We start from the raw sequence: 25995 nt of genomic DNA on the forward strand, positions 1-25995 counted from the left end.
TTATGCTGCCACCTGAAGTTCTCGCCGATGATTGATAAAGAACAACCTAATATCTGTCACCATAAAAACATATTGGGTATCTGTCTCTCCTACATGTTTCCCCTCCCACTCTCTCTCGCTCTCCCCCTCTCTCTCTCTCTCTGTGTGAATGCCAAAGGCCTCTCAACCCTCAGTCCAGATTTAGACCTCAGCTTTTCCCAGACATTCAGACCCAGCTGGCTGGAGTTGCTGGCCGGTAGTGTACAGATTCCCTTGTCTCCCTCGTTCTTCCTCTCCTTCTCTGCTCTTCTTTGCCATGCCTGGACTCTTTCATCACTTTTTTTATCTCATCTGGTAGGAATGCCTGCCGGATGTCTGAGTTGGACAGCGGGCCAAGGGTTGTAGTCCAGGGCCTCGCCAGTCGTTCTGGTTCCACAGAGGCAGACTTCCTGCTCCACTTGCCCAACCATGGAGCCTCTCGCAGAGGTAAGACACTCTGCTGACTCACCCCCAGCCCCCTTCTGATCCGTCCACTTCTTTTGACTGCTGTCTGCTTTAAATGCAATTTAAACAGTTTTTATTTACCTCTTTAAAGTAAAGCATGTTCACAATTTTATCTTCTTGGATATATGTGTGTTAAACAAAGTGTCTGTGCATGCACTGATTCTATGTTTGTAGCTGTTAAGCTGTGAGATGTCAACACAGTACCCGAAACCTTGATTTTGATTTCATTACTGTTTTATTCATCCTGTTCAATCTAGGTTTAGTATCCTCATATATCTCCTTTTGCCCATATTTACTAGTTGTCTCAAGCAGTTTATAATCTTTATCTTTGTTTACTTCCAAATAGGGCTAGACAAATATAATGATTGGCTGACATTATCAGCCGATATTGACCTATTACAGACATATCAGTATGTATCGGTATTGGCATATGCGTTTTCTGATATGCACTGATGTAAAAAAAACTTTTTTACAGAACAGATCATACAGGAAATTATGCTTGGTGTGATTTAAAAATGGGGTCATATAGTTATTTTTATTTTTATTTATTATTTATTTAAATGGTCAGCATCTGATTTATTTAGCTATTTATATATTTGCAGTCATATCAGTCCAAAATTGGTACACAATCAACAAAGAAAAGGTCTGTTTTCATTCCAGCTCAAACCTTCACTACATATAAAATGGCATCTAACTCGAAAAGCCCATATCAGTTAGGGCCCTACTGCCAAAGACCAAGTTTAAAAATGTATCTCTCAAATACCCTTTGAAACCATCTCAGAGACATGTAAACACGATCACAGCATGGCTCATTAATCATCAAGTGAATATTAGGAAATTGACTTCATGGTCTTGGAACGTGATAGCCAGTAAACCAGACGAATCTGCAAGCTCCTGTTTTATTTGCTCTGGCAGATAACTCACATTTGCTATTTGGTCTGGCAATGTCCTGATAAAGGTTATAGTTGTGGCAGTGTTCCATGAAACATGGTATTATTTACATTGAGGATACACAAGTAGCCACTGACTTGTCTTTTAAGGTCAACATATGGATAAAAAAAGAATGTCAAAGTACATACAAAACTTGTGGCACCGAGATATACACTGCAAGGTGCCAATGTAGATATAAGACACAGTAAACATATACAGTCCATCCGTCTGTGATTATCGTTTTCTTAGAATCACTCACAGAGCTGCTGCCACTTCCTTTAGCTCTTTCTGGGATTCTCTTATTTCTCATATATGGAGGATATATTTATTCATAATCCAAATTGAAAGTCCAAAGACAAAACGAAGCAAGATCAAATTAAAAATATTATTATTTTACTATGCTACTAGGAAAAATCATGCCATAATTAAATTCAAAAAAGAAAAAGGAAACTGAAAAAGCAAAGTTGAAATGTAAAATGATCATTTAAAATGCAAAGCTTAAATATAAATGCTTAAACTGAAATCTTTGAAATATGTTATTGAATGACAGAAACATCAAATATGAAACTCAAAATGTGAAATGAAAAAGCTTAAATAGAAATACTTTAATTAAAATCTCAAACAGAAAAAACAATTGGTAATTGCCTTTTGACATTTTAGGATTCACCATTGCTATTTCTATTTAACATTAAGGCTTTTCATTTTGAAGTGACACTTGTCAATTCAAATGAGGAGGCGTGGCCCAACGGCTGGTGGGAGGGTTGAGAGACTTCCAGCTGACAGCGGGGTCTCTGAGCTTCACTGGCCAACTGGCGAGTAGGCAATGCCGGCCGCAACCAGCTGGCTTGTCACGTTAGACTGTTAGAATTTTCGTTCGCTATTTCACCACTAAATTCACTTCTGAGACTTTTTTATGCGAGAAATCAACTATGTAGAGTTTGAAAATGGGCAGTTTTACAAAAATTGATGGCCAATTTTGCACATTTGCTCCACTATTGTCGGACTCTTAAATCTCTAGACTCAAGTCTATCACTCCTCCTTGAGATTCATAACCTGTCATGTATATGGTACACATCATTGTATTTTATATGAAAGTGTTAGGTGGTCTTCTCTCCAAGAAAGAAGTGATACTCACTGGTATTTCTTTATCTATAAGGCTCTTATTAGAAAACTACCACACTACCTTACAGAACTCCTCTGTTACTTAGAGGGACCTTATCAGACTCGCTCAATCTGAACTTGAAAAAACTGCTTTTAAGTGCCCCTGACTCCTGGAACAAATTACAGCACTTTCTTAAAATCAACTCACTTGGGCCTTTTGAACAAAATCTTCGAATTCTAAACCTGCTTAAACCACTTCCAACTTATACTACACTTTGCGACACATATTGCATTCTTATCTTTTGCTTCCATTATTCCTTTTTTTTCCATTTATTTTTCCAATTCAGAAAGTTTTATTCTCTTTCTATCTTTCTTATGATGGTTTCACTTCTTTTATGTGTTGTTTTGTCTGTATAATTTGACTCAATGACATAGGAAATGAGGGCCGCCCCTCAATGATCTTCTGAGTTTAAATAAAGGTTGAATGAAAGTTCAAAGCCATGCTAGCAGCACAGGCTATGCTTTGAGGTAAATGCTAGCGTCAGCATGCTAACATGGTCAAATTGACAATGCGAACATGTTTAGCAGATATAAGGTTTATATTATATTCTATACCTATCTAGCTTTTGCCACTGCACATTCCTTATTGGCAGCCTATTATTGACAGGACTTTGGAGTCAGTTAAAGCAACCCGGGCTCTGGATGCTTCCTTTCGTCAGTGATGATGTCCTCCAGCAGGTTCTTGCTGTCTTTCCATGACATGCACTTGCCGACCTATGGACACGCCTTACAGCTGCTTGTACAACAAATGTTTTCAACACAGTCTGTTCCTACAACATGTCAGAGTACAGGCGAGACTTGTTTAGCTGCAAGTGAAAAATCATTGAGGACGGGAGTTTCCAGCAAACCCTCGGGGCACATTTGGACAGTGCAAACAATACAACAGTTTTTCTCTGCAACAAACTATCACCTCGAGGAACATCAACTCTAATATATACAGTATATATATTATATATGAGTATTCAACACATGTAGGAATAGACAACATGAGCTATTTTTTGACCAACAACAGCTGAACCCTGTGACTGCATGCAGCCTCGTAGAAGACGGAACTCTTAGATGCGATTAGCTTACTGAGTAACAAGATACAATCTGACATTATCTAAGCACAACATTAGTCACATAGAGTAGGTCAGTGAGGAAGGACGTCTTGAAGCAAATTAAAGACCTTCATTGCCGGTAATCATGGATGGGGCTCATTGCGGAGTTAATTCAGTCTTCAAACTGTAACTGTACTCTGGCCTGTAACTAAACTGTTGATATACCACTTCCTTTCCCAGGCCCCGTTATTTAAGTTGGACCAGGAAGAGGATGAGGAAGAGGATGTTCTCTCAATGAAGAGCAAAAGTAAAGAAGAGAAGATGTTGTAACTTTGAGTATTGTTTGACTAGGGCTGCACAATATGAGTAAAAACATCTAATTGCGATTATTCAGACTGATATTGTAATTGCGATATGATTCACGATATTGCAGGAAATGATCATTTTTATGTCATTATTCTCATTGAAATTTTTCTTAAAATCTAAATGATTATAGGAGGATCTGTACCAAACAAAGATTTTCTCTTTAGTCTGTAGGATATGATTTGTAGGCCGGGACATCTCTGCAGCACCACAATACTCAATTCTGAATTGCAATTTGGATATTGCACTAGTCCATATTGCGATTTCGATAAAATTGCGATCATTTGTGCAGCCCTATGTTTGACTACTATTCCTGTGCAACTGCTACCTCTACAGCCTCTACTACTCCTACTGTTCTGTAGAGTATGTTGCACAGGAAACTGATCCTAGACCTTCGGTTGTTGGCCCGCTTTTCACAGCCACTGCACCTCCTGTTGACAAAGTGCAAGCAAACTGTAACCTGACTCACTCTATTATGAAAACCACATGCTGATGCTACTATTAAATACCCAACGTTTATCATGATTATTGGTTAAAAGGTTGTCGATATTTGGATTTCACGTAGTGCATATCATGTATTCATTCGTTTTGTATTTGTAGGTGGCCGTACATATGCAACAGATGCTTTTGCGCCCTCTGCAGACACAGACCCTGAGACGTTTATATACATGAACTTCATGAAGAGTCACTGCTGCTATGATGCCATCCCCACCAGCTCCAAACTGGTCATTTTTGACACAACACTACAGGTATGGAACATATTGTTTTGTTATGTTTTTTTTCCCCCTTCTTTTCTACAAATTCCCTCTTTTTGAATCTGGCAGAATGAATGTGTATATATTAGAGATGTTCCGATACCGATACCATTATTGGAAAAACCTGAAATGCTGGTATCGGTATCGGAAAGTACTGGAATCTATGCACCGATCCGATACCGTGTAATTTAGCCCTGAAGAAAATCTACTTCGAAGGAAACTTCTATTTAATTTCGAGATTGTTGAATTACACATTACTTTAAATTTGGAGAAAAAACTGTTGACTGTTAAAAATAATCCCATAAGTTTCTGTTGAAAGTCAACCATGGAGAATTCATTATTTTAGTTTTTTTGACGTAGGCCTAATAAATCTTGCATTATTTGAACGAAACGTAAGGATCTCCGTGAGGGCTCCAACAGTACATTATTTATGTTCTTTTTCTGTTATGACTTTATTATAAAATGTGGAAGTTCTATGGCGTTTATTCTTTGTGTTTGTTCATGTTTCACAAAATGATTGAACCTGAGCCAGGCCGATCAACAAAGATAGAAATCATATCGCATCCAAACAGGGATAGTAGTATACAGCTGTTAGAACATAATAAAATATATGACACTGGTATCGGATCAGTACTCGGTATCAGCCGATACGCAAGTTCAGGTATCGGAATCGGTATCGGGAAGCAAAAAATTGTATCAGACAATCTCTAGTATGTATGTGTCGGTGGACTGTGTAAACGGAATTGTCCTTAGAGGATAAATAAAGCTATTAAAAAACAATTTTGGGTTGTAATTGTGTAAAAAAACTTTGTGTGTGTGTTCTTGTCAGGTGAAGAAGGCTTTCTTCGCTCTCGTGGCTAACGGTGTGAGGGCAGCACCACTGTGGGACAGCAAGCAGAAGTGTTTTGTGGGTGAGCTCTAATACGTCTCTGTCTACTGTATATCTCTGTCTCTCTTGCATACACATGCACTGTAACCTAATGTTTGCTCGAGGGGGGAATTGTTGGGTCTCTGTAAATTATAGAGTGTGGTCTGGACCTACTCTAGCTGTAAAGTGTCCTGAGATAACTCCTGTTGTGATTTGAAACTATAAATACAATTGAATTGAAATAAATTAAATGAATACATTAGAGGTACAAAAATGATCTGAGTGTACTGAATCATCAGTGTTGCCCACTGGTGACTTACAGTGCTGACACTCAGCTATAATGTACACTATATTAATGTTCAAAGCTTACTGAAAAACAGAGAAAGCCATCATATATAATCATCTGATTACTTGATGTCTGCAGGTTTTTTTTGTTTAGTTTTTTTTATATTTTTGAGCAACCTGGGTCTTATTTTTAATATTTTGGCCATCATTTCCATTAGTTATAATATTTTACTCAGCAGCGTCATTGCAGACATTTCTTTCAGAGGGAATCTGTCAGGCTCCGGCCATGAAATAGACGCCAGATGCTAGCGTTTAACGCGTCCAATTTAACCCCGGTCATTTACTTACTTACTTGTAGATTCTAATGATATAATGATAACTCTGTATAATCCTCCATGCCTTGCACAGCTACCTTCAGTTTCAACTCCAGGATTATAAAAGAGGGATGGCTCAGTGTTATCTTACATGTGTTTAAAAAATATCAGATTAATAGTCTTTTCTGCCCTACAACACAATGTTGGAAATCATGAAAACCTGTACACTCATTAGCCAGTCTTAATCATCTGGACAAGTCCGTCTGAATAAATTACAGTAGGAAATGAACTCAGTTATAATTTAAATCAAGCAATCTAATCAAAGAGCACATGAACAAGAATAACTATGTGGTCAACAACTTTCAGTACTCTCATAGACTGCTGTCACAATTCATTAGGTAGTGAAAAAGTACTGCGGTTCCAAGCATGCTGGCATTTAATAGGTGTGGGGTGGGACCTCCATTGGATTGAAGCCCAGTGTCTAAAGGTTCAGGTTTCCTCACTGTGGATAGGTGGTTTCAAATGATCCCGGCCCAGCTTGTGTGCTAACATGTAGAAGAAAGCAGGTCAACTGCAAAACATTTGGGTTACATTACAAACACCATCACCTCATTGAACACGAAGAGGTGATCATAGTGACACGTAGAGTGTACATTTTCTGGTTGCAATGGAAACGGCAACAGCCTTAAACATGCGTGTCAAGTGCAAGTTTAACTTGACTAAATCCCAAAGATTAAAACCAGACTTTCAGCCTAGAGTCACACCAACAGCCCAGTGAGGTTACAATTCTTCTTATACACAGAAAACACAATTGTTGGATAATGGGGATATGTATTTGCTACTTTTAGATCCTTACCGCTAGTGGGCAACAATTTAAAGGCAGAGAAGAGTAATAATTCACATGATGATTGACAGAGGGCCTTTTTAGGTAAACATAAATAAAGGTCATTGTTGTCACGAAGGCTTTTCTTTTTCTTTTGAGATCAGTCTAATATATGTATGTCAAAACTGTTAAATTTGTATGGTAGCATATCATCCTGTCTGCCTTTTATTGCATTTTATGTTGCCTACTCTTTCTGTGCATCCTATCTCAAAGGTTCTCCACAAAAAGGTGGAAGTGGGGAAGAGATGTGTCACTTTAATAGATCCGTCACACAAGCAGTAATGGATTCATTATTAAAAGATAGACGCTGTCCGCAGTATGCATAATGCCCACATAATAAAGATAAAAATAAAGCCACACCAACTGTGAGTGAAACCATCTTTAAACTAAAGGCTGACATTTCCTTTTCCACACTCGTCAATGCTAATTTTCCAGTAAGTCTGACATCTTTGATTCTGCTGATTCCCTATGTATAAGTCAGTTATGAAAAACAACTAGTGCGAAAACACACATGCACATCTGTCTCGTACAGGAGGTGCTGAGACGAACTTTGCTCTTCATTAGTTAAACAACATTCAACCTGGAAAACCATGTTTGATGTTTCCTGTGTGTGTGTGTGTGTGTGTGTGTGTGTGTGTGTGTGTGTGTGTGTGTGTGTGTGTGTGTGTGTGTGTGTGTGTGTGTGTGTGTGTGTGTGTGTGTGTGTGTGTGTGTGTGTGTGTGTGTGTGTGTGTGTGTGTGTGCAGGTATGCTGACCATCACTGACTTCATCAACATTCTCCATCGTTATTACAAGTCTCCTCTGGTGAGCTGTGTGACACGAAAGGCCTATAACTCTTCTCTCCAAATAAAAATCACATATCCATACTGTCATCGAAATGATGACATGTTGTTTGTTTTGTCTGCAGGTTCAGATCTATGAGCTGGAAGAGCAGAAGATAGAGACATGGAGAGGTCTGTGCAACACAACATATATCCTTATATAGTGCTAAATGGATAGTTCAGTTCTCCATAGTCAGTGTCAAGGATCAGACCTTTAGGGGGGCTCAGCCTCTAATGAGAATGTGACACGGATACAGTGCCTTGCAAAAGTGTTACTGTCACTAACAGACACGTTCACAAACTGAGCTGAGCCCCCCTAAAAAGGGTCTAATATCGCCCATGGTCACTGTGTTAGCTACAGTAGATTGCAGTTGACGCCCCCAGTAGAGAAACAGGCAGGAGTACCAACAAGGAAGCTAAGCAATGTACTTCTGTGGACGGGGGCAGCAGCTAAACGCATTTTAGCAACCCAAAAATAATCAATATTAGTTTATGTGTACGCTATATTTCATTTTTACCGCTTTACCTTGCCATCAGACAGAACCTTTCTGAGTGGGAACTCAAACTGTTATCTCTGCTGTCTTGAAAGCCACCAGACCCCTTTGACAAAAACAATAATTTTACCTCCCAGAACATGGAAGCTACTGGTCTACTGCTGCCTCAATTGGTTAGTTTGTTTGTGTCATTTTGTGACATGGTGTTTTAAAAGAGTTAGGAACTAACAAATTAACTAACCGATCGAGGCACAGCGGTAGACCAGCAACTCCTGTGTTCTGCGAGGTAAAATTACTTTTTTTAAAGGTGTCTGGTGGCTTTCAAGAGAGCATAGATGAATACAACGGCTTCAGTTCACCGTCGTAAAGGGCAAATATTGATTGGTTCCTGTCTGCTTCTCCAAACTGCAGGCATGCCGACCTCCATCTACTGTAGCTATTACCCTGACTATGGATTTGTACGTCATACAAACACACTTTAAAAGATTCAAACTATCCCTTTAATTAAGAAAACTTAAAAAAAAACAAAAAAACATCCATTTGGTTTTTGTAGTTTAAGTTAATAATTTATTTTTGTCTCTCTCTCGACAGAGATCTATCTGCAGTACTCTGTCAACAGACTGATCAGCATCACTCCTGACTGCAGGTGAAACCAGCCTTTGAAATAATTCATACAGACATACAGTCTCTCTGGTGTCTGAGAGTGTGATATTTCCATCTTTTTTCATCTTCCTTTATTCCCCCATGCTTTTTAATTCTGTTCTTGTCAATTTTAATATTGTGTTAAAATTAATGACATTTTTGTGTCACAGCATAACCACAACCCTGGGAAAACTTGATACTGTCGTTACATCTAGGGGCTCTCAGCCCTATATGTGAAACTACAGAGCTAAAGTCTTGGTTTGCCAGACCGCAGGTGAAATGAGTGGGCCTATCTGTCGTCCTCGGCTCGGCGTTTCTTCGCTCCGTCAGCCGAACAGCTCTCTCGGTGATCCGGCGCCGATGCTCCGTTAACAGTTCACTTGTAGACATTTAAATGAATGCTGACAAAAAAGTAGCACAACTTGATGGGGGGGGGGGTTAAGGAAATCTTCATCATGACATTCAGAAGCGCATGTCTCTCTTCCAAAACCGACTGTCTCCCAGTCTGTCCTCAACTTCCACTTTCTAAACTTGACGCAGGTAAGCCACACCCTCCTCAGCCTGGCAACCAATAGGAAAAATTGTACGATATTTATATAATGTCTTAAGTTTTTGTTCTATCAGCAGGACGCACTCATCTGAAATCAAGTGTTCAGAGCTATAGTTCACTGTAGTCTGAGCTGTGGTCTGTTGCATTAAAACCCCCGTAGAAGGAACTGAGGGAGCATTGCTGCCTGATAACAGAGCACTAAATGAATGTGTCTTGTTACTCCATGTCACAATCCTCACATGTTATTATTGTAATCGTAATCATGCATCATTTATTGTCTCCTCAGTCTGTTTGATGCCATCTACTCCTTGTTGAAGAATAAGATTCACCGGCTGCCGATCATCGACCCGACATCAGGAAATGTCCTCCATATCCTCACACACAAACGCATCCTCAAGTTCCTCCACATCTTTGTAAGACTTCTTCCCTTTGTAATGAGAATTTGTCCACATCTTTTTACTTACTGTACAACAAAACACATTTAAACTCAGCCAACCATTTAAAACACAGAATTCAGAAAATGTCCTACAAATAAGAATAGAAAAAAAAAATTCCCGAGAAGAGGATTTCACTTTCAAAATAAAAGACATAGTTTCTTTTTCTTTTTTTTGTAAAATTCTGTTCAATTTGGTTTAATTTTTAGATATTGTATACTAGTTTTCTGTCTTCCCCTTCCCTCCAGGGATCTATGATTCCTAAACCCAGATTTCTTCAGAAGCGGATCAATGAAGTGGCGATTGGTACCTTCAGACAGATTGCGACAGTCCAGGAAACGGCCTCTGTCTATGACGCTCTGTCCATTTTTGTAGAGAGAAGAGTGTCTGCGCTGCCTGTAGTCAATGAGCAAGGTAGTCTAACATCACACTGGCATTTGGTTGTTAAAATTTTTTTAAATTTTGTTTCTTTTATGTATTAGAATCACAGTTTAGGTTCAATCGAAAAACACTTTGGATCCATTTCATTACTACATTACAGTACTGAAATGAATGCTTTGTGTTCAGGCCAGCTGTCATTAATCAACAGTCAGCCAGACTCGCTTGTGATTTCTTTCCAATATTGATTTTTATTTTATGCCTCATACGTTTTGAGTTGACATCTATATGTTTTGTCTGTGTGTACAATCTATTCTATGGTCTGTTCATCTCTCTGTCTCCTCTGCAGGTAAAGTCGTGGCGCTGTACTCCAGGTTTGATGTCATTGTAAGTTAGTTTCACACATCTTTTAATCTTGTGATTCGTTTCATTAGTTTTATAATTGTTAAAGTTGTTAAACTTTGTTATAAAAGTTAAAGACATAAGAGTTCTGTCAACAGTAAATTAACTGTGAGCCAGAATGTTGTTTTAGCAACCAAAAGGCTAGCTTCAGTCAGGACTACTGTGATTGAAAAGCAAATAAATTTAATTATATATTTAATATAATTCAATTAAACATAATTTGGCTTAGAGTTACAGTCATAGAATAGCTGTGATGCATGTCAACATTATATCTGACAAAACAGGACGTATACAACATTGTCAATTAAACAGCTATGGCTCGCTTTGTTTTCTTTTCTTTTTCCGCTATCACTCAGAATCTCGCAGCCCAAAAAAACTACAACAACCTGAACATGACAATGCAGGAGGCCATTTCCTCCAGGGCCTGCTTTATGGAGGGAGTGCTCAAGTGTTACCCTTACGAAACACTTGAGACCATCATCGACCGCATCGCCAAGGCTGAGGTAGCACACATGCATCAACAGTCTGACTGATTTTTCTGTATTAAAGCAACACCATCTTCTTTTGTACCTTAAAATAATGTTTCCAAAATCGTTTCAGTGGTTCATCAATTTGTAACAGGGTGAACGGCACTTCTGCATTTGCTTTGCGGCCCTCTATTGGCTATAACCGCACTATGTAAATTTGCCAGATCGGGTAGCGGATCTGTAGTTCAAATGAGACATAATGGACACAGTTCCACTTCCAACCTGTAGGGGGACCGAAGAGGAAAAGTGCTTTGGTGTTGCTTTAAATGTATGATGAATAATGTTCACATGTTGATTGATGTAGAGTAAGGTAAAGGTAAAGAGTAGTTAAATACTTTACAAATATCTCTTTTAGGTACATTTTGAACAGATAGACAAATGTGCGATTAATTGGTGATTAATCGCGATTAACTATTTTAATCGTCCTTGTTGTTAGATTAGGATTAAGATAAAATAGTCTATATCGACATTTCATTTATGGGATTGTTCAGGTGCTGGTGGAAATTCTGCCGGATGTCCGTCACCTTCCGCTGTCTTTGTGTTGGCATTTTAAACTCTGGTCGATTTATGAGGACTACGGATAACTGCTCCTCAGATCTCTGCAGGGTAAATCCAGACAGCTAGCTAGACTATCTGTCCAATCTGAGTTTTCTTTTTCCACCAAAACAAGTTCCTTCCCGAGGCTATTTTGCAGAGACACGGTCATTGTGTCCGGCGCTAAGCGCCACCCAAGACGATTGCCTGTGTTTGCCTTAAAGAAATGCCAATAAACCAGAGCACATTTTTCTTCCATCCCGGAATGCTGTGTGGACTCGCCAGACCTTCCTCCGCAGCGCTGTGGAGGAAGGTCTGGCAATGCAAGACTAGGATTAAGAGGATGTAAGTGAATTTGATGAATTAGACCTTTACAATGCAAACACACACCTCCTATTATGATATTGCTCTGCTAGCTATATGACCCACAAACTAACGGTCAAGTGTGGGTTTATATGATGGGTGAGGTTAGTTGGCCGCCCGCCATGACGTTTGATTGGATACATTCATGTAACTGCCCAGAGTTAAGTTCAGTAATCAGAAAGTTACCAGAAATATTTTTACATTTTACAGAAAGAGAAAAGAGGGATACAAAAGTACTATTAGTATTATTAGAACTTTTCTTTAAATCTCTCTATTAGACTGTCATAATGTCACGGTTGGCATTTCCATGTGATGTTTAGAACTGTAACCTTAACAGCAGGGCTGTAGCACTTAAGTCCGAACTCGAGACGTTTTTCTATTGTCTCGGACTCGCCTCCGACTATATTGAATATTGTAGTTGGTCTCGACCTAGTCCAGCACTATATGCTTTTTTTTCTAAAGTAACTTCCTCCTTTAAAACAAAACCATTGATGAAGCGCACTTGACGTTCTTTGCCTGGTAAATGCATGGCTGCGTCATATACCTCATCATCAGTTATCAATCATTTTCAGGATTCTCTTTTTTTTCTGTCTCGGGCCATGACTTTCTCTCATTTGGACTCGGTCTTGACTTGGACTTGAATCTCTTTGGACTTGGTCTTGACTCGGGTTTGACTAGTCCTGGTCTTGTACGTGTCTTGGACTTGTCAAAGGTGGACTTGACTATTCAATTCAATTTTATTTATAGCATCAAATCATAACATGAGTTATCTCAGATAGAGTAGGTCGAGACCACACTCTATAATTTACAAAGACCCAACAATTACAGTAATTCCCTCAAAAGCAAGCAGTGCGACAGTGGCGAGGAAAAACTCCCTCTTGGGAAGAAACCTGGGACAGACCCAGGCTCTTGGTATGCGGTGTCTGAGGGTGCCGGTTGGGGATGCGATGAACAGTGGCGATAATAGTCACATTAATAATGGAACAGTGACTTCAAATGGTGCTCGTAGTAGTTCATGTCATATCAGGGCACTGCAGGGCATTACAGGATGTAGCGTGGCCCAGCAGAGCATGGATGGACTTGGCAGGAAGCAGCAGGGTTTAGCAGGATGCAGCATGACATTGCAGGGCACCGCTGAGCTCAGCAGGGAGTGCAGCAGGACCACGGCGACAGCTGCAACCAGGATCTTGGTGCCAACGTTCTCCAAGGAAATACGCTGGGGGAAAAAACATAAGGACTCCGGGGAGTAAACTCCCCAGACTACAGCCCTGCTTAACAGTTTTTTGTTTATCTTTCTTTGTACTTTTCTTTCTCACCTCCAATACCTGAAAATGTAAAGGTAGGGGGTATTGTGTGAGGTTTATTAGATATTCATTGAAGCATTGGATGAGATAATGTATGATTATGTTTCTATGTAGGTTAACTGTATGTTTTATGTGTGTTGTGTCACTATTTCATTACTCTCGAATGCCCAAGACGAATTCTCCTATAGGAGACAATAAAGGCTTATCTTATCTTATCTCAGTGATAGTGAATGTTTTTCTTTTTAGGCTATAGAAGGATAATAACCAAATCCTTTTCCTCTCAGGTGCATCGTTTGGTGTTGGTTGACAGTGATGACGCGGTGAGAGGGATTGTCTCTTTATCCGACCTTCTCCAAGCCCTGGTTCTCACTCCTGCAGGTATTGATGCACTGTACTCCTAACGCCAATCCTTCAATTCATCCCTTCTTTCCCTCAATCTTCGGTTATCTGTCCGTCTACCTTCAAATCCTCGAAGCTTCCTGCTCCTTCTGTTGATCTGTGCTCCTTTTCCTGTAAAAAACTCTTCTTCATCTTCAACTTTTCGTCCTCCTAAAGACATTAAGGGTCTTTCTTCTCTTCCTGTGAAATGTCCTGATGTCAGAGATCCAACTCTGTCAATTTCCTCCTTCCCTGAATTCTCCTGATCCTTTCAAGCATACTTACCACGACTGTCTCCTTCTGCTCCTTCAAAATCAACCAACCATCCGATCTGAAACTCTCATTGGGGACAAACATCCTTACATTTCTTCTTCTAAAACTCTCATTTGAAGCATTCAACTAAATGTTTCCAGAGCGTGCTCTGATCGATCCTGCACCTGGAAAAATAAACAAACGCCCCCTGCCCAGCCACAATCAACTTTGCTTTCACGATCAAATTCTTAATCTTCCAATCCAACTTTAAAACCAGTTCAGTTACCGCCACCAAAATCCTGCAATCCTACCAACCAACCAACCAAGTTTCCTTATCGTCTACGTTCTACAAAGTCTGACACCCCCCCCCCCCCAACGTCTTCACGCTGCAGTCCCTCCTCTGAAACCACCATGCCAACAGCACCTCTTAGCCAACACATCCCAGGTAGGAAGCCCAACTTAAGTTGCCGGTGGCTGCTTGTCTGAGCTTGCATCTTCACTTTTCCTTTGAATTACAAAGTCTCGCTGCTGCCTGTTGTAGTTCTTCTGTAGATTCTCTAAAAGGATCATATGAGGGGGAATTGGTACCCATGTAGTTATGGTATCTATCTTGACCTGTTTTAGCACCAACAACAAATTAAAGGAAATATACCTGTGTTTCTTGTTCACAACTTCACAGTTTTCTTTAAATTTAGCATAACGTATATTCATGTAATATATGATTTACCATACTGTATATATCCCAGTGTTTCCCACACATAGACTAATTTGTGACGGTGTGCCATACAATCAACACTGCCCGCCACATATTGCTTTTCATTATTTGTATTATTTTTCTTTTTAACGCTATGTAAAACATGCAGCATATTCGTTCAGCTGCATTTCCTTTCCCTGTGGAAGTGGCTTGTTTGATGCATACTTTTCCATGTAGCTCACAGTCTCGGCCCCCCATCGCTAGCAGATGGGTCTGACCAAACAAAAATCGCAACATGCGTACTACCGGCAATACATAATCCGAGGGAAAGTCTCATCACCACGCCCCTTTCTGAGGGAAAACAATCCCGCACCCCCATAGACGAGAACAGCGTAAATGACAGAGGAAATGTAAATCGCTCCAAACTTTAAATTGCTTTCTAATCTGTGGGAAACACTGTATCCTGATAGGGCAGTGAATCTCAAATAATTTACTATCAAGGTGCCCACATGCTGTGATTTTTATTCCAATGTTGTACCATTCCCACCCATCTCTGCTTTAAGAAGAATCTGTTGATATCTGGGGACAGATGTGTCTGTACATAATCTGTACGTATATAACTAAAGTCATGGTAAAATAATGTTTTGTTGTATTGAGCATGTGAGAGAAAGTTCAGTCTGATTCCTTATGTGACATCCTCCTTCCTCATCTGATGATTCATGTTGAAATTGAATCTCAAGAGTCGACATTGACGTGGTTTGTGTTTTGGGGAATTAAGGTGATGTCACTGAGGGCAGATTGATTGGATTTAGTTATGTGTAGCCACCTGTGTAGCTGTCTGGATGTCACTTAGATCAGCCTCTTCTAGCCTGACATGTCTGAGTTTCAAGTCCCCCACCATTGGCTTTTTTTAAATTTTTACTTTCCTGAATATTTTAGCCTTTCTTCGTCAATTAAACTGCACAAAATATTGCATATTTGAGGTTCAAAGTTAATTCTGACTTTGGAAAAGTAAGGTCAACAAACTCGCCACATTTAGTAGCTCCTATTTAGTAGAGCATTTGCTCATATCATATCATCCTCATCAGCAGACTATGGAGTTCAAATTTCAGCTCTAAACTCCTTTTCGCACATATTACCAGGGGACCTCATGTGTTTTAGAAGTTACCCCCCCTCATGTCTGTACCCATGCGGCTCATTTGCACATTGACATTATCCCCCCGGCTATGATATCAAGGCTCATTGTTAACAGTTCACCAAAAACTGTTGAGCCTGTTGGAAGATAGAAAAACTTTGCTTACCGCATGCTGCCATGCATGTCATCCAACTCATCATCTTTCGAGATTTTGCTCTTCTGATGGATTGGAGCTTTATCTTTCTGTGAGTGGGTCTCCATGCTGTGTAGCGAGATGAGCCTCCTGAATTTGCACCCAAGACGCATTGCAAAACTTTAATTTATTGTTGCCAACACAGCCTCCATAATACTTGACCAGGAAGAAGGTCGAAAAAAGGCACGGAACCAACAAAAAACATTGGAGAAAAAAAGGCTTGAACAATTCCAAATTTCGCTGTACAATTAATTGTCTCAGACATAATTGCGATTAACAATATAATTGTCTCTTTCAGTCAAATTCAAAAACATGTATTACTTTTTTAAACAGTACAGTTTAAAATTTTAAGTTTAAAAAGTTTCAAATAAATTCCAGGATACATCTTTTTTTATGTATCACTGTTATGTGACCGAGATAATGTAGTAACACAAGTACACAGCCTATGAAGTAGATGCCTCTTTATATCATAAAATAACATTCTAACTGTATCCACCCCCCCTTGTCATTTTTGATTTTTGTTGCTATGAACATATATAGGATCAAGTGCCAACAACTAACGTAGCTTTAGCTCAACAGTCCGACCAATAATCACATATATAATTGTAATATGGCATATTCAAACAAAATCAACAATTACCAATTACCATGAACAGTCATACCCCTTAGGACCTTAGCTAATGTTAGCAATTCATTGCAGTTGAACAAAAAAAAACTGATTATGTAAAAATATTGGCAATTAGACAAGGGTTGATTCTAGGATCAGACCTTTAGGGGGGCTCAGCCCCCTAATGAGAATGTGACACGGATACAGTGCCTTGCAAAAGTCTTAACCCCCCCCCGCTAAATCAGTAATTTCATTAGCCGATAATCTCTGAGATAGCTACTACACAACGTCAGCTAACGTTTTTTGACACTATTAACACTACGATGGAACTAGACCTGACACTTTATAAGTCACAGTAATAACGACCAATTTGACACAATGTTCTAAAATTCAACCATTTTAGTTGCTTACGTTTCCATTTGGGTTCTAATCTGTGCCCTGAAATGGCCAACTTCTTCTCTGGTGGACTACCATAAAACTTTAAACTTCACAACCGCACTCCTGCGCTCCCTCTGACAGATTAGATAGAGACTCAGCCAAAGGCGGGAGTCTGGCACAACCTCCTCTGATTAGCCAACACTATGTTTCTGTTAACCCTTTCCTTGACTGGGTTACAGGTGCATAGCATTGGCGACAGCAACGCAGGATATTCAAGCCCTTTGAACCTGTAATTGTTTGTCTTCTGTCACTAACAGATTCGCAAACTCTCACTTGAAGCACTAAAATTAATATAAAAAAAAGAAAAGACGATTATGTAATAACTGTTACAGGCCTACCCCAAATTACAAGATGTCGACTCGCATGGGTCTTATGTTATCTACCTCTGTGTTTGGCGAAATATGGTTGCTAATTTGCGTTGGATTTTTGTACTTGAAGAATTACGGGCATGGCAAATTTGCATGGGATTAAGATCTCAGATCTTGCAGTTATTATAAATTAGGTCCCCAGGTAATACTAGTCCGGTGTGAACAGGGCTTTAAGTTTTCCCGGTTTTCACAGGGTTGTAGATGTTCAAATGTACTATTTTTGGAAGCTATTAGGACTTCTCGTCCATGTTGGCTTTCAAACATGATAACTGGGCAAACATCCATCAGCTGATGAGGACGTGTTATGATGAAACACTTAGGAGCAGCTCCTAATGGACCTCGTGGTGAGACGTTAATTAACATGTTAGGCTGAAGACCTTAGAAAGCAAGCCTGCCTTGATCATCCGTGACTTCTGTCAGCATGTCATTACAATATGCTGCATTTACATCATACCAGATTTACCCTAAATATAAGAAGCCATCTGGGAGACTATATTTGTACAAGTGGGTTGACATTTCCCACTTGGTTTTACAGTACAAGTCCTCCAGTGGTCAGTACATCTGCTCCCTGAAGTCGGCCTATGAGTTTATCACACAACATGTGATCAAAAATGCGTGCCTCCAATAATTTATTTCATGGCTGTCCAATTATGTAAACACCCTTATCCACCCAGGCTGTACAAATACTTTATCAGACAGTTTTTCTGGTTCCTCTGATATGATGTGAACTTTGAGTTTCAGCATTGATGAAACATTCTGTAGCTTAAGTGCTTTCCTCTGTCTACAAACAATGTAAATATTGATTGTAAATTTAGTGTTTGAATGTGTATACAGTTGTATAAAAGTGTGCTCCTTACATATATACTGTAGCAACACCACACATTTTCAACTGGATAATCTTTGGTTAAAGTGAGGTTGTAGTCACTTAAGTTAAACTTGGTGTCAGAATGAAAACTGAAATGAAGGAAAAGGTTTTCCTCCGTTCTTGTTAACTTTTTCTTTTCATTGGTTTTTCAGATATTTACGATAAATCGAGCTGTCAAGACTGAAGAAAACAAGATGAAGATTGACCACATTAAACAAGACTCTGAGGTGGCAAAATAAATTTGCAGAGCAGGGCTGTGGCTGAGAAGTCACTGGTTTCAATCCCAGTCTGGAGGAAAAATATGGAAAGAGAAAGTGAAAATCACTCTTCTCTATGAGCACCAATACTGTGCCCTGGGAAGTGTGTGCTGGGAAGTTACCAGTGTTGAACTTTATCACGGGTGTGACTGGAAAGCAGCGTTGAACTGATGATGCACACATCAAGAGACTTTTAAACTTGACTTATTAAGCATCAAATTTGAGTTTATTTAGCAAGTTCTGTTAACTTGGAAATTGAGTTGTTGATACGACATGTAAAAAAAGTGGTTTTGACTTTCTAGTCTTGGAATGATTTAAAATTAGTCATTCATATATTGGAAATATTGGATCTCTGGAATTAGTTTTTGTTTTTTAGCACAAGGAAAATATGCAAAACAAGAAAGGGAAAAAGTATACAATGGTGATGGTAAAAATATGCCACAACACGAACATCAAACCCAATCAATAAAAGAATAGACCATTAAAATGATAATCAAGAGACATCGTCATCAGAAGAAGAGCACAAACGAGCAAGGCAAGAGACATTTCAAGGCAAGGAGCGAGATATAGATAGATGTATACGATCTTTTAGACTTTCTATTCATTTCTACCATATATCTCAGGATGGGAATCGCTTTACAGATTTTTGTTATTGGATCTTGGAATTGTGATCACATTTTTGTAAATGCACTTATGTTTTAATCACTGTGAAAAAAAGAATAAATGTTTTGCTTTAAAGTGTACTGGTAACTACAATACGTAGAGACACTGTAGTTTAATTTGATATGGTGAAGAACCCTCAGTGTAATCTAGGACAGTTGCTGGATCAAATACAAGGGTTATAGCTCAATAATAACAAGGTAATAAGGGGGTTAATACTAAATGAACAGTGTAATACCATTGCAATTACAACTATAATGTATAGGCGGACTGGCAATGCAATAAGAGCCGATGCACTCTTGGGCCGATTTGGGCCGCTGGGAAAAAAAAAAAAAAATTTGCAACACTGGTGTTTCACACTAGTTTGAGTAAAATATGCAAGACTGTACGGCTGCAGCCTGGAGCCTCCTGTCTGGTGCCGTCGGGCTTCTACTTTATAAAATAAAAGCTTGCGTCTACTATGTCTTCGTACTTTTGTGTTTTGGGTGTTTAAGTATGTAATAATATGTTTTAAATATGCAAGCATTTCCATCGTATTCGAAGATGGTGCCTTGGTAGTTTATTTGAAGGTGTTATGAATTGTGTGAATTATTTCATTTTGAAAGCCTGTAAGTGCGCCTCATGCTGCTGGTGCCATAATCTCACGTGAGCCTGGTTTTTGCAATTATAAAGCAAATAATGTCCCTGTAAGAAATTGGGCCAGTAAGGGACGGAATTACCAGGTACAAATTTTTGTCCCAGTCCGCCCTTGTAGCCTGGTAATATCTTGGTAATAATTAGTGGTGATATTGTGGTTCAATCTTTGTAATAGGGTAATAATGGAGCAAAAAGATTAGAGTAATATCGGGTAATAAAAACAAGACAACGTAAGGTGGATAAGCAGGTTAGCAAGCTACTATATTAGAAAATAGGGAAACGGGTAATTATAAGGGATAACAAAATGTAATATGCTTACAATGTGAAAGTGATATTAAAGGTGCAGTAGGTAAGACTTATAAAACTAACTTGCTGTCATATTTGCTGAAACTGACCCTAAGTTCTAGTAGAACTACATGAATCAGGTAATATGTTAATCACTGCTCATCACGCATTCATTCTCCCTTGTGGGGGGAGGGGCTTAGGAGACCGGTTTGGGCTTTAGCGGAAAGGGGGGAGGGACTGAGAAGTTGTCAATGTTCACATTTTTTGGCTAAGGCCTGGATCTTCTCAATCCTACCTACAGCACCTTTAATGTTATGTTTTTGCAGTAACCATAGGTAAGTATCAGTATAAAAGCCTCAGAATTACATGGGAATTTCTGTTAAATTTACACTTTAATCGGTGTGATTTCCTCTAAGTGATTTGGTAATAATTCTTTAAACTTAACACCAAAAGCCAGAGGTCATTCACTGGAAACACATCTGGTGGTTTCAGTGAAATAAATGAATTAAAATGAATGAATGAATTATGGCGGGAAAATACCTGTGTTTTTATTTATTTATTTTTTTTAAGTTATCTTCAATCCAAATGCTGTCTGCTGATCCTCTCTGACTGACGATGTGTCACTGCTCTGTTTACCAGGGGTGGGTTTGTTAACTCTACCACTTCCATACATCCTGGTACATCTCATGATTACCAGGCTACATGACACACACACACACACACACACACACACACGCATACACACACACACACACGTACACGCACACACTAGGTAAATAGCTCTGCCTCTGCAGAGGAAGTCGGAAAGCTTTGAGCGACAAGTTAATGCATTGCTGGTTTAATTCTTGTTGTGGGATGTTTTTACAATAACTATGATATAAAATATTGCCAGACTTATCCTTTGCCTCCTGTGTATTAATAGTTAACCATGAAATAACACTAGACAGCCGCACACATAAAGATATAACTGAATATGAGCATCAGTCTGTTAGTGTCACATGTAAATCATATTGTTCTACCTGTAATATTTTATGCTTTATGTTACATTTTCATGTTAAAGCAAGAAATAACAGCAATGCTACTGATCATAATACACTCAATACTACAGTACTAGTTCAAACAACAGTATTCAGATTACTATTCATGCTGCTTCTTCTTTTATGGCAATACTAACACCATAGCACTAGTGCTACCAGTGCTTTGTCTATAATCGTGTGACATAGTATGAAATAAGTTATAAAATCATCAGAAACTCTACAAATGATAAAGTCATAAAAAAATATAATATTCAAACTCTTGAACTTCCCAGCAGGTAATCAAGGAAAAATAAATAAGGCGTGGGCCATGCATCGGCCACATGCTCCCTCTGCTTTACAACTTCATGCTCTGAACAAACATTTCAACCACCAATCACTAGGTCAGGCTGTTACTTCATCTTAATGTCTAACTCTGACTCTGTCTGAGCCAACACATGCCAACAGGATGCAGCCAATCGTGTCCAGCTGCCGGAACTGATGAGTAACACTGACTTCTGACTGCCCAAATGGATCCCAAACTAAGGTATGGCACCGGCTCTGCCTTGTGGTTACTGCAGCGATGTTTGGTGTTGCGTCAACGGGCTAATGTTATCTTTAACTGTGGTTGGATTTTTTTTTTTATACTCTGCTAACCGGAACTGAATGTAAGCAATGTGTAGTTTAGTTTCCGTCATCAAGAACAAACCCAAAAAAAGAGAGAGAAAAAGTACTTCAACGGTTCAAAGATTGTCATCTTTTTGTTGTCTTAAGTGTTGTCTTAAATACAGTATCAGCAGATATCAGGGCTGTCCACCTTTGTCAAGTCCAAGACCATGTTTACTAGGACTAGTTGAGACTGAGTCCAAAGAGGTTCAAGTCCAAGTCAAGACCGAGTCCAAATGAGACCATTCCAAACTGTCAAAAAAAGAGAAGATACATGAATCCTCTTCAAGACCACCTACTTCCCTGTTTATAATTTATCTGATGCTATTTTAAGATGATCACTTTGCTTTATTATTTGTAATAATCAAAAAGCAAGTGCAGAGTAACACACTATAAGATCATATGAGGCCATATTATTTGCTTTAAGTATGAAATGGAAGTACAAAGTGCTTGCTGACATTGTGTCTGTGGCCAAAATTAAAATGGTTGATGCCTGATGATTGAGGTATGTGACGCAGCCAGGTGTATACCAGGCGACCAATGCCAATGCCTGTTCCAGATGGATTTTGAATTAAACTAATACCTTTTTTCTGAACTAGTGTGCTACATCAAGGGTTTTGTTTTGAAGGAGGAAGTTACTTTAGAAAAAAAACTTGCTCGAGACCAACCACAATATTTGGCCAGTCCAATAGCTGAGTTCGAGACAAGTCCGAGTCCAAATACTAATGAGTCCGAGACAATAGAAAAGCGTCTTGAGTCCAAGAGCGGGCTCAAGTACTACAGCCCTGGCAGATATACTGTACTGTATACTACACTATGTGTAGTTTAATTTCCGTGATCAAGACCAAACCAAAAAAGAGAAAGAAAAAGTACTTAAAAGGTTCAAAGATTGTCGTGTTTTTAGGTTCACACTTCTGTAAACATAAAGTGCTTAAACACAGCAGAGGCTCAACTGAAACCAAATGCAACGTCATCCAGTAACAACCCGTTCTCACTCCCAAATCGTAATATACTGACGCTTGGGGAGTGGCTCTCAGCGTCAGATACCGATGCAAAAATCACCCTTCAGCATCTGTATGGAACGCACCGGGCAGAGCAGCAGATCGACCGCGGTGCTGCAAGATGACGTAGCATTAAGACTGACAGCAGTAGCGAGAAGTATGAAAGACTGAACATCCGCATAGGGATGTTGGTTGGGTCAAACAACACAGGACTTCCACCCAGGAGACCAGGGTTTGTGTCCCGTTCTTGTCCCGCGTGTTACAGAAACGTACATTTTGTAACCCCACTCTTTATCTTTTCCTAAACCTAACCGTTCCGTTCTCATATATCATCTAAACGTACGTCCCGACCCAGAGCGTCGAAAAGTGACGCCAAGAGTCCCAACCAAGCGTGTCCAAATACGACGCTAAAGGAGACTTTTTGCGTCAACAACAAGCGCCAAAGGCACCTGACCGAGCGTTGCTACTTGATGCGATGGGAGTGAGAATGTGTTGCCAGTAACACGCTGAATTGGCCAATCAAATATGTGCATGTAAGCGCACCTTCCTGGTAGATTTCTCTGCAATGTAAATGTGGTAATTAAACTGTTTATCTTACCAAGACGGAGGATAAAATGATTGTCACCATGGTAACTTTCCGTATTTGTAAAATTACAACAACAAAAAAACAGCTGTGTAGCATTTTAGCATCTGACATACCCCAAAACTCATAGATGTAAATACTCAAACTGGACTTCTTGTAAGCCTGCTAAGGGAAAATCCAGTTACTGACCATCAAATCATTCTGCCTACGTAGTAAGTCAGTGTAAAGCATAAAGAAGGTAAATGAACACTGAAATAAAATTATATCAGACCTGTTTGATAACTAAACTTAGCTAAATCTTCATTACCAAACACAATCTCATGTTTATAGAAAATACTTCAACATTCGAGGGAAAATGCGTTTTTGCTGTCTCACCAAGAATTGCATTAAATCTACCGTTTGTATATACATTTGCCGTTGGCTGAGCAAACAGGGTTAACGTATTTCCAATAGTCGGTTCTTTATTTTTCTTATCAACACATTAGATTAAAAGAACAAAACCAGCAATACATTGATCCTACGAAACAAGTACTGGACCAAATATTATTAAAAACACATCACACTGCTCATTTGTGCATCTAACCCATATTCATCCATGGCAGAAAACAGGTCCCAATGAATGCTCGAATTTCCTGCAGTTTGAGTAATGTTTGCAGAAAAATGACAGTGACACGCTGGCTTTAGGAAACTAAATTATTGAATTTGAATTGAATTTTTAACTTATTTTTAAAGATGTATGTCTTCAGGGAACACAGGGCTTGGGGCTGAGTGCCACAGACAGGCTTAGGAAGTCAGAAAGTTTTGAGAGATTGGGCTAAGGCATTGTTGGTTTAATTCTTGTCATGGGATGTTTGACAATAACTACAATATAGAATATTGCCAGACTTATCCTTTGCCCGCTGTGTATTAATATGGATCCATGCAGCCACACACATAAAGAAATAACTGAATATGAGCATCAGTCCACTCTGTCTAGCTCTGCTAACCATGCCAAACTTCTTCATATTGTTCTACCTGTAATATTTAATGCTTTATGTTAGGTTTTCATGTTAAAGGATATATTTTCCCATATTTGCACTGCCACTCTCACCTGTAAAAACTGAACTGATTAAGAAAACAGTTGAAATCCTCTTATGATTCTGTAAACATACAGTTTTTTTTTTTATTGCTAAACGACAGCGGGCACAACTGGAGTCACATGTGCAAAACTCAAACCACAGTCTGCACTACCAACAGTCACCTGAGCTAAACAGTTCACATCACCGGCAAAACTCATTCAAAGCAACACAACTCTTAACACACGTCTCAGAACAGGCTCAGTGCAGCCAAACACTATGAACAGTCCTCACTGAGATAACACACACTGTCACTCAGAACACACTGAGAGTAAAAACACTAGCATCAAACACAATACAGAAATTACAAACTTTCTCATCTTTACAGTTTGAACAATTTGAGTGACTTGACACTACTCAAAAGTTTATTTAAAGAAAAGATATAGATTGTATAATATATGCATTTTTACATAAGGAATGAAAATCAGCAGTTTTCTTCAGTATAGTATTTTGTCTCTGGTAATTTATGGAATTACTGGGGAAAAAAACTAAAGGTACATAACAGTAACAAGGAATAGTGTGACTAATCCTGCCTCTCTCCAGCATCATGTGGCAAGTTTTCTTCATCACATTGGATGTCTGCATCATCTCTAAATACAAATGAATGTGGTGTTTCCATTGCTTTCACCTCCATTACTTTCTGAAAAACAGTAAGAACACAGTTTTACTATTGTAAAGATATAGTGTTTTTCACTTTTTTTATAGCTGTGTACATAACCTCAGACATCTTACCTGGACATATTGGTATATTTGCTCTTTTACCTGTTTCTCTCAAACAGTACAGTGTATAATTGTTTCATTCTTATTTGGTGTTTGTATACAAAAAAAAGGCTTTCTGAGCTTTCTCTGTATAAATACCGTATATGTTCAATAACTACTCTAAAAAAAGACACCTGCATAGGCTTTCAGCTAAAATTGCAATCAGCAGTGTTTGATAGGCACCAGACTGAAATCTTTTCTGTTCTGAATGTGTGGTTAACAGTTCTGACAGCAGTGTGTTAGCATTTGAACAAAGTGCTGTAAATCTACAGCGTTGTGCACGTTGTGGTAAAAGTCATGGGATAAGTGTGTAGAGTTTTGAAAACTGTGTTCAAGCAATGAAAAACGAACTAGAGTTTGGTTCGCATGAACTGCTGCTGTGCAGACTGGGGTTAGAGTTTTGCACATGTGACTCCAGTTGTGCCCACTGTCGTTTAGCAATCGGAAAAAAAAAACAATGGAACAAGCAGGGCAGGTCAAGCAGGGCAGGTCCCTTTACCTAAACCACAAACCAACACAACACTGTAAAGAAAATGAGCCGCTGGAACCACAGCCAGT

At 39.1% G+C, this 25995-nt stretch overlaps 1 protein-coding gene across 6 annotated transcripts; it reads left to right on the forward strand.

Annotated features, from left to right (window-relative positions):
* Positions 1-21197, forward strand: prkag3b (protein kinase, AMP-activated, gamma 3b non-catalytic subunit). 6 transcript variants are annotated; one of them, XM_039818814.1, is made up of 15 exons: positions 6-235; positions 338-465; positions 3855-3921; positions 4620-4726; positions 5562-5643; positions 7829-7887; positions 7991-8036; positions 8990-9044; positions 9877-10003; positions 10273-10438; positions 10752-10789; positions 11161-11307; positions 13817-13910; positions 15420-15464; positions 18615-21197. In XM_039818814.1, the coding sequence occupies exons 2-15, from the start codon at positions 448-450 to the stop codon at positions 18644-18646; spliced, it is 1083 nt and encodes a 360-aa protein (XP_039674748.1). In that variant the 5' UTR covers positions 6-235; positions 338-447; the 3' UTR covers positions 18647-21197. The 6 variants fall into 6 exon arrangements, 5 of the variants coding, with proteins under 5 accessions (XP_039674745.1, XP_039674748.1, XP_039674746.1 ...); XM_039818812.1 differs by having other exon boundaries at positions 8-235; positions 4578-4726; XM_039818811.1 differs by lacking the exon at positions 3855-3921 and having other exon boundaries at positions 1-235; positions 4578-4726.
* Positions 21198-25995: the final 4798 nt, after the last annotated feature.

Source organism: Perca fluviatilis, chromosome 12 (genome assembly GCF_010015445.1).
Source record: "Perca fluviatilis chromosome 12, GENO_Pfluv_1.0, whole genome shotgun sequence".
In the NCBI taxonomy this organism is placed as follows: domain Eukaryota; kingdom Metazoa; phylum Chordata; class Actinopteri; order Perciformes; family Percidae; genus Perca; species Perca fluviatilis.

Bases quoted from the DNA above. Each gene is read 5' to 3' on its own strand.
- prkag3b (XM_039818811.1), top strand. From the start codon at position 351: ATGTCTGAGTTGGACAGCGGGCCAAGGGTTGTAGTCCAGGGCCTCGCC. The intron at 10,439-10,751 runs GTAGTCTAACAT...TCTCCTCTGCAG, and splicing joins GCCTGTAGTCAATGAGCAAG to GTAAAGTCGTGGCGCTGTAC. The intron at 10,790-11,160 runs GTAAGTTAGTTT...GCTATCACTCAG, and splicing joins ACTCCAGGTTTGATGTCATT to AATCTCGCAGCCCAAAAAAA.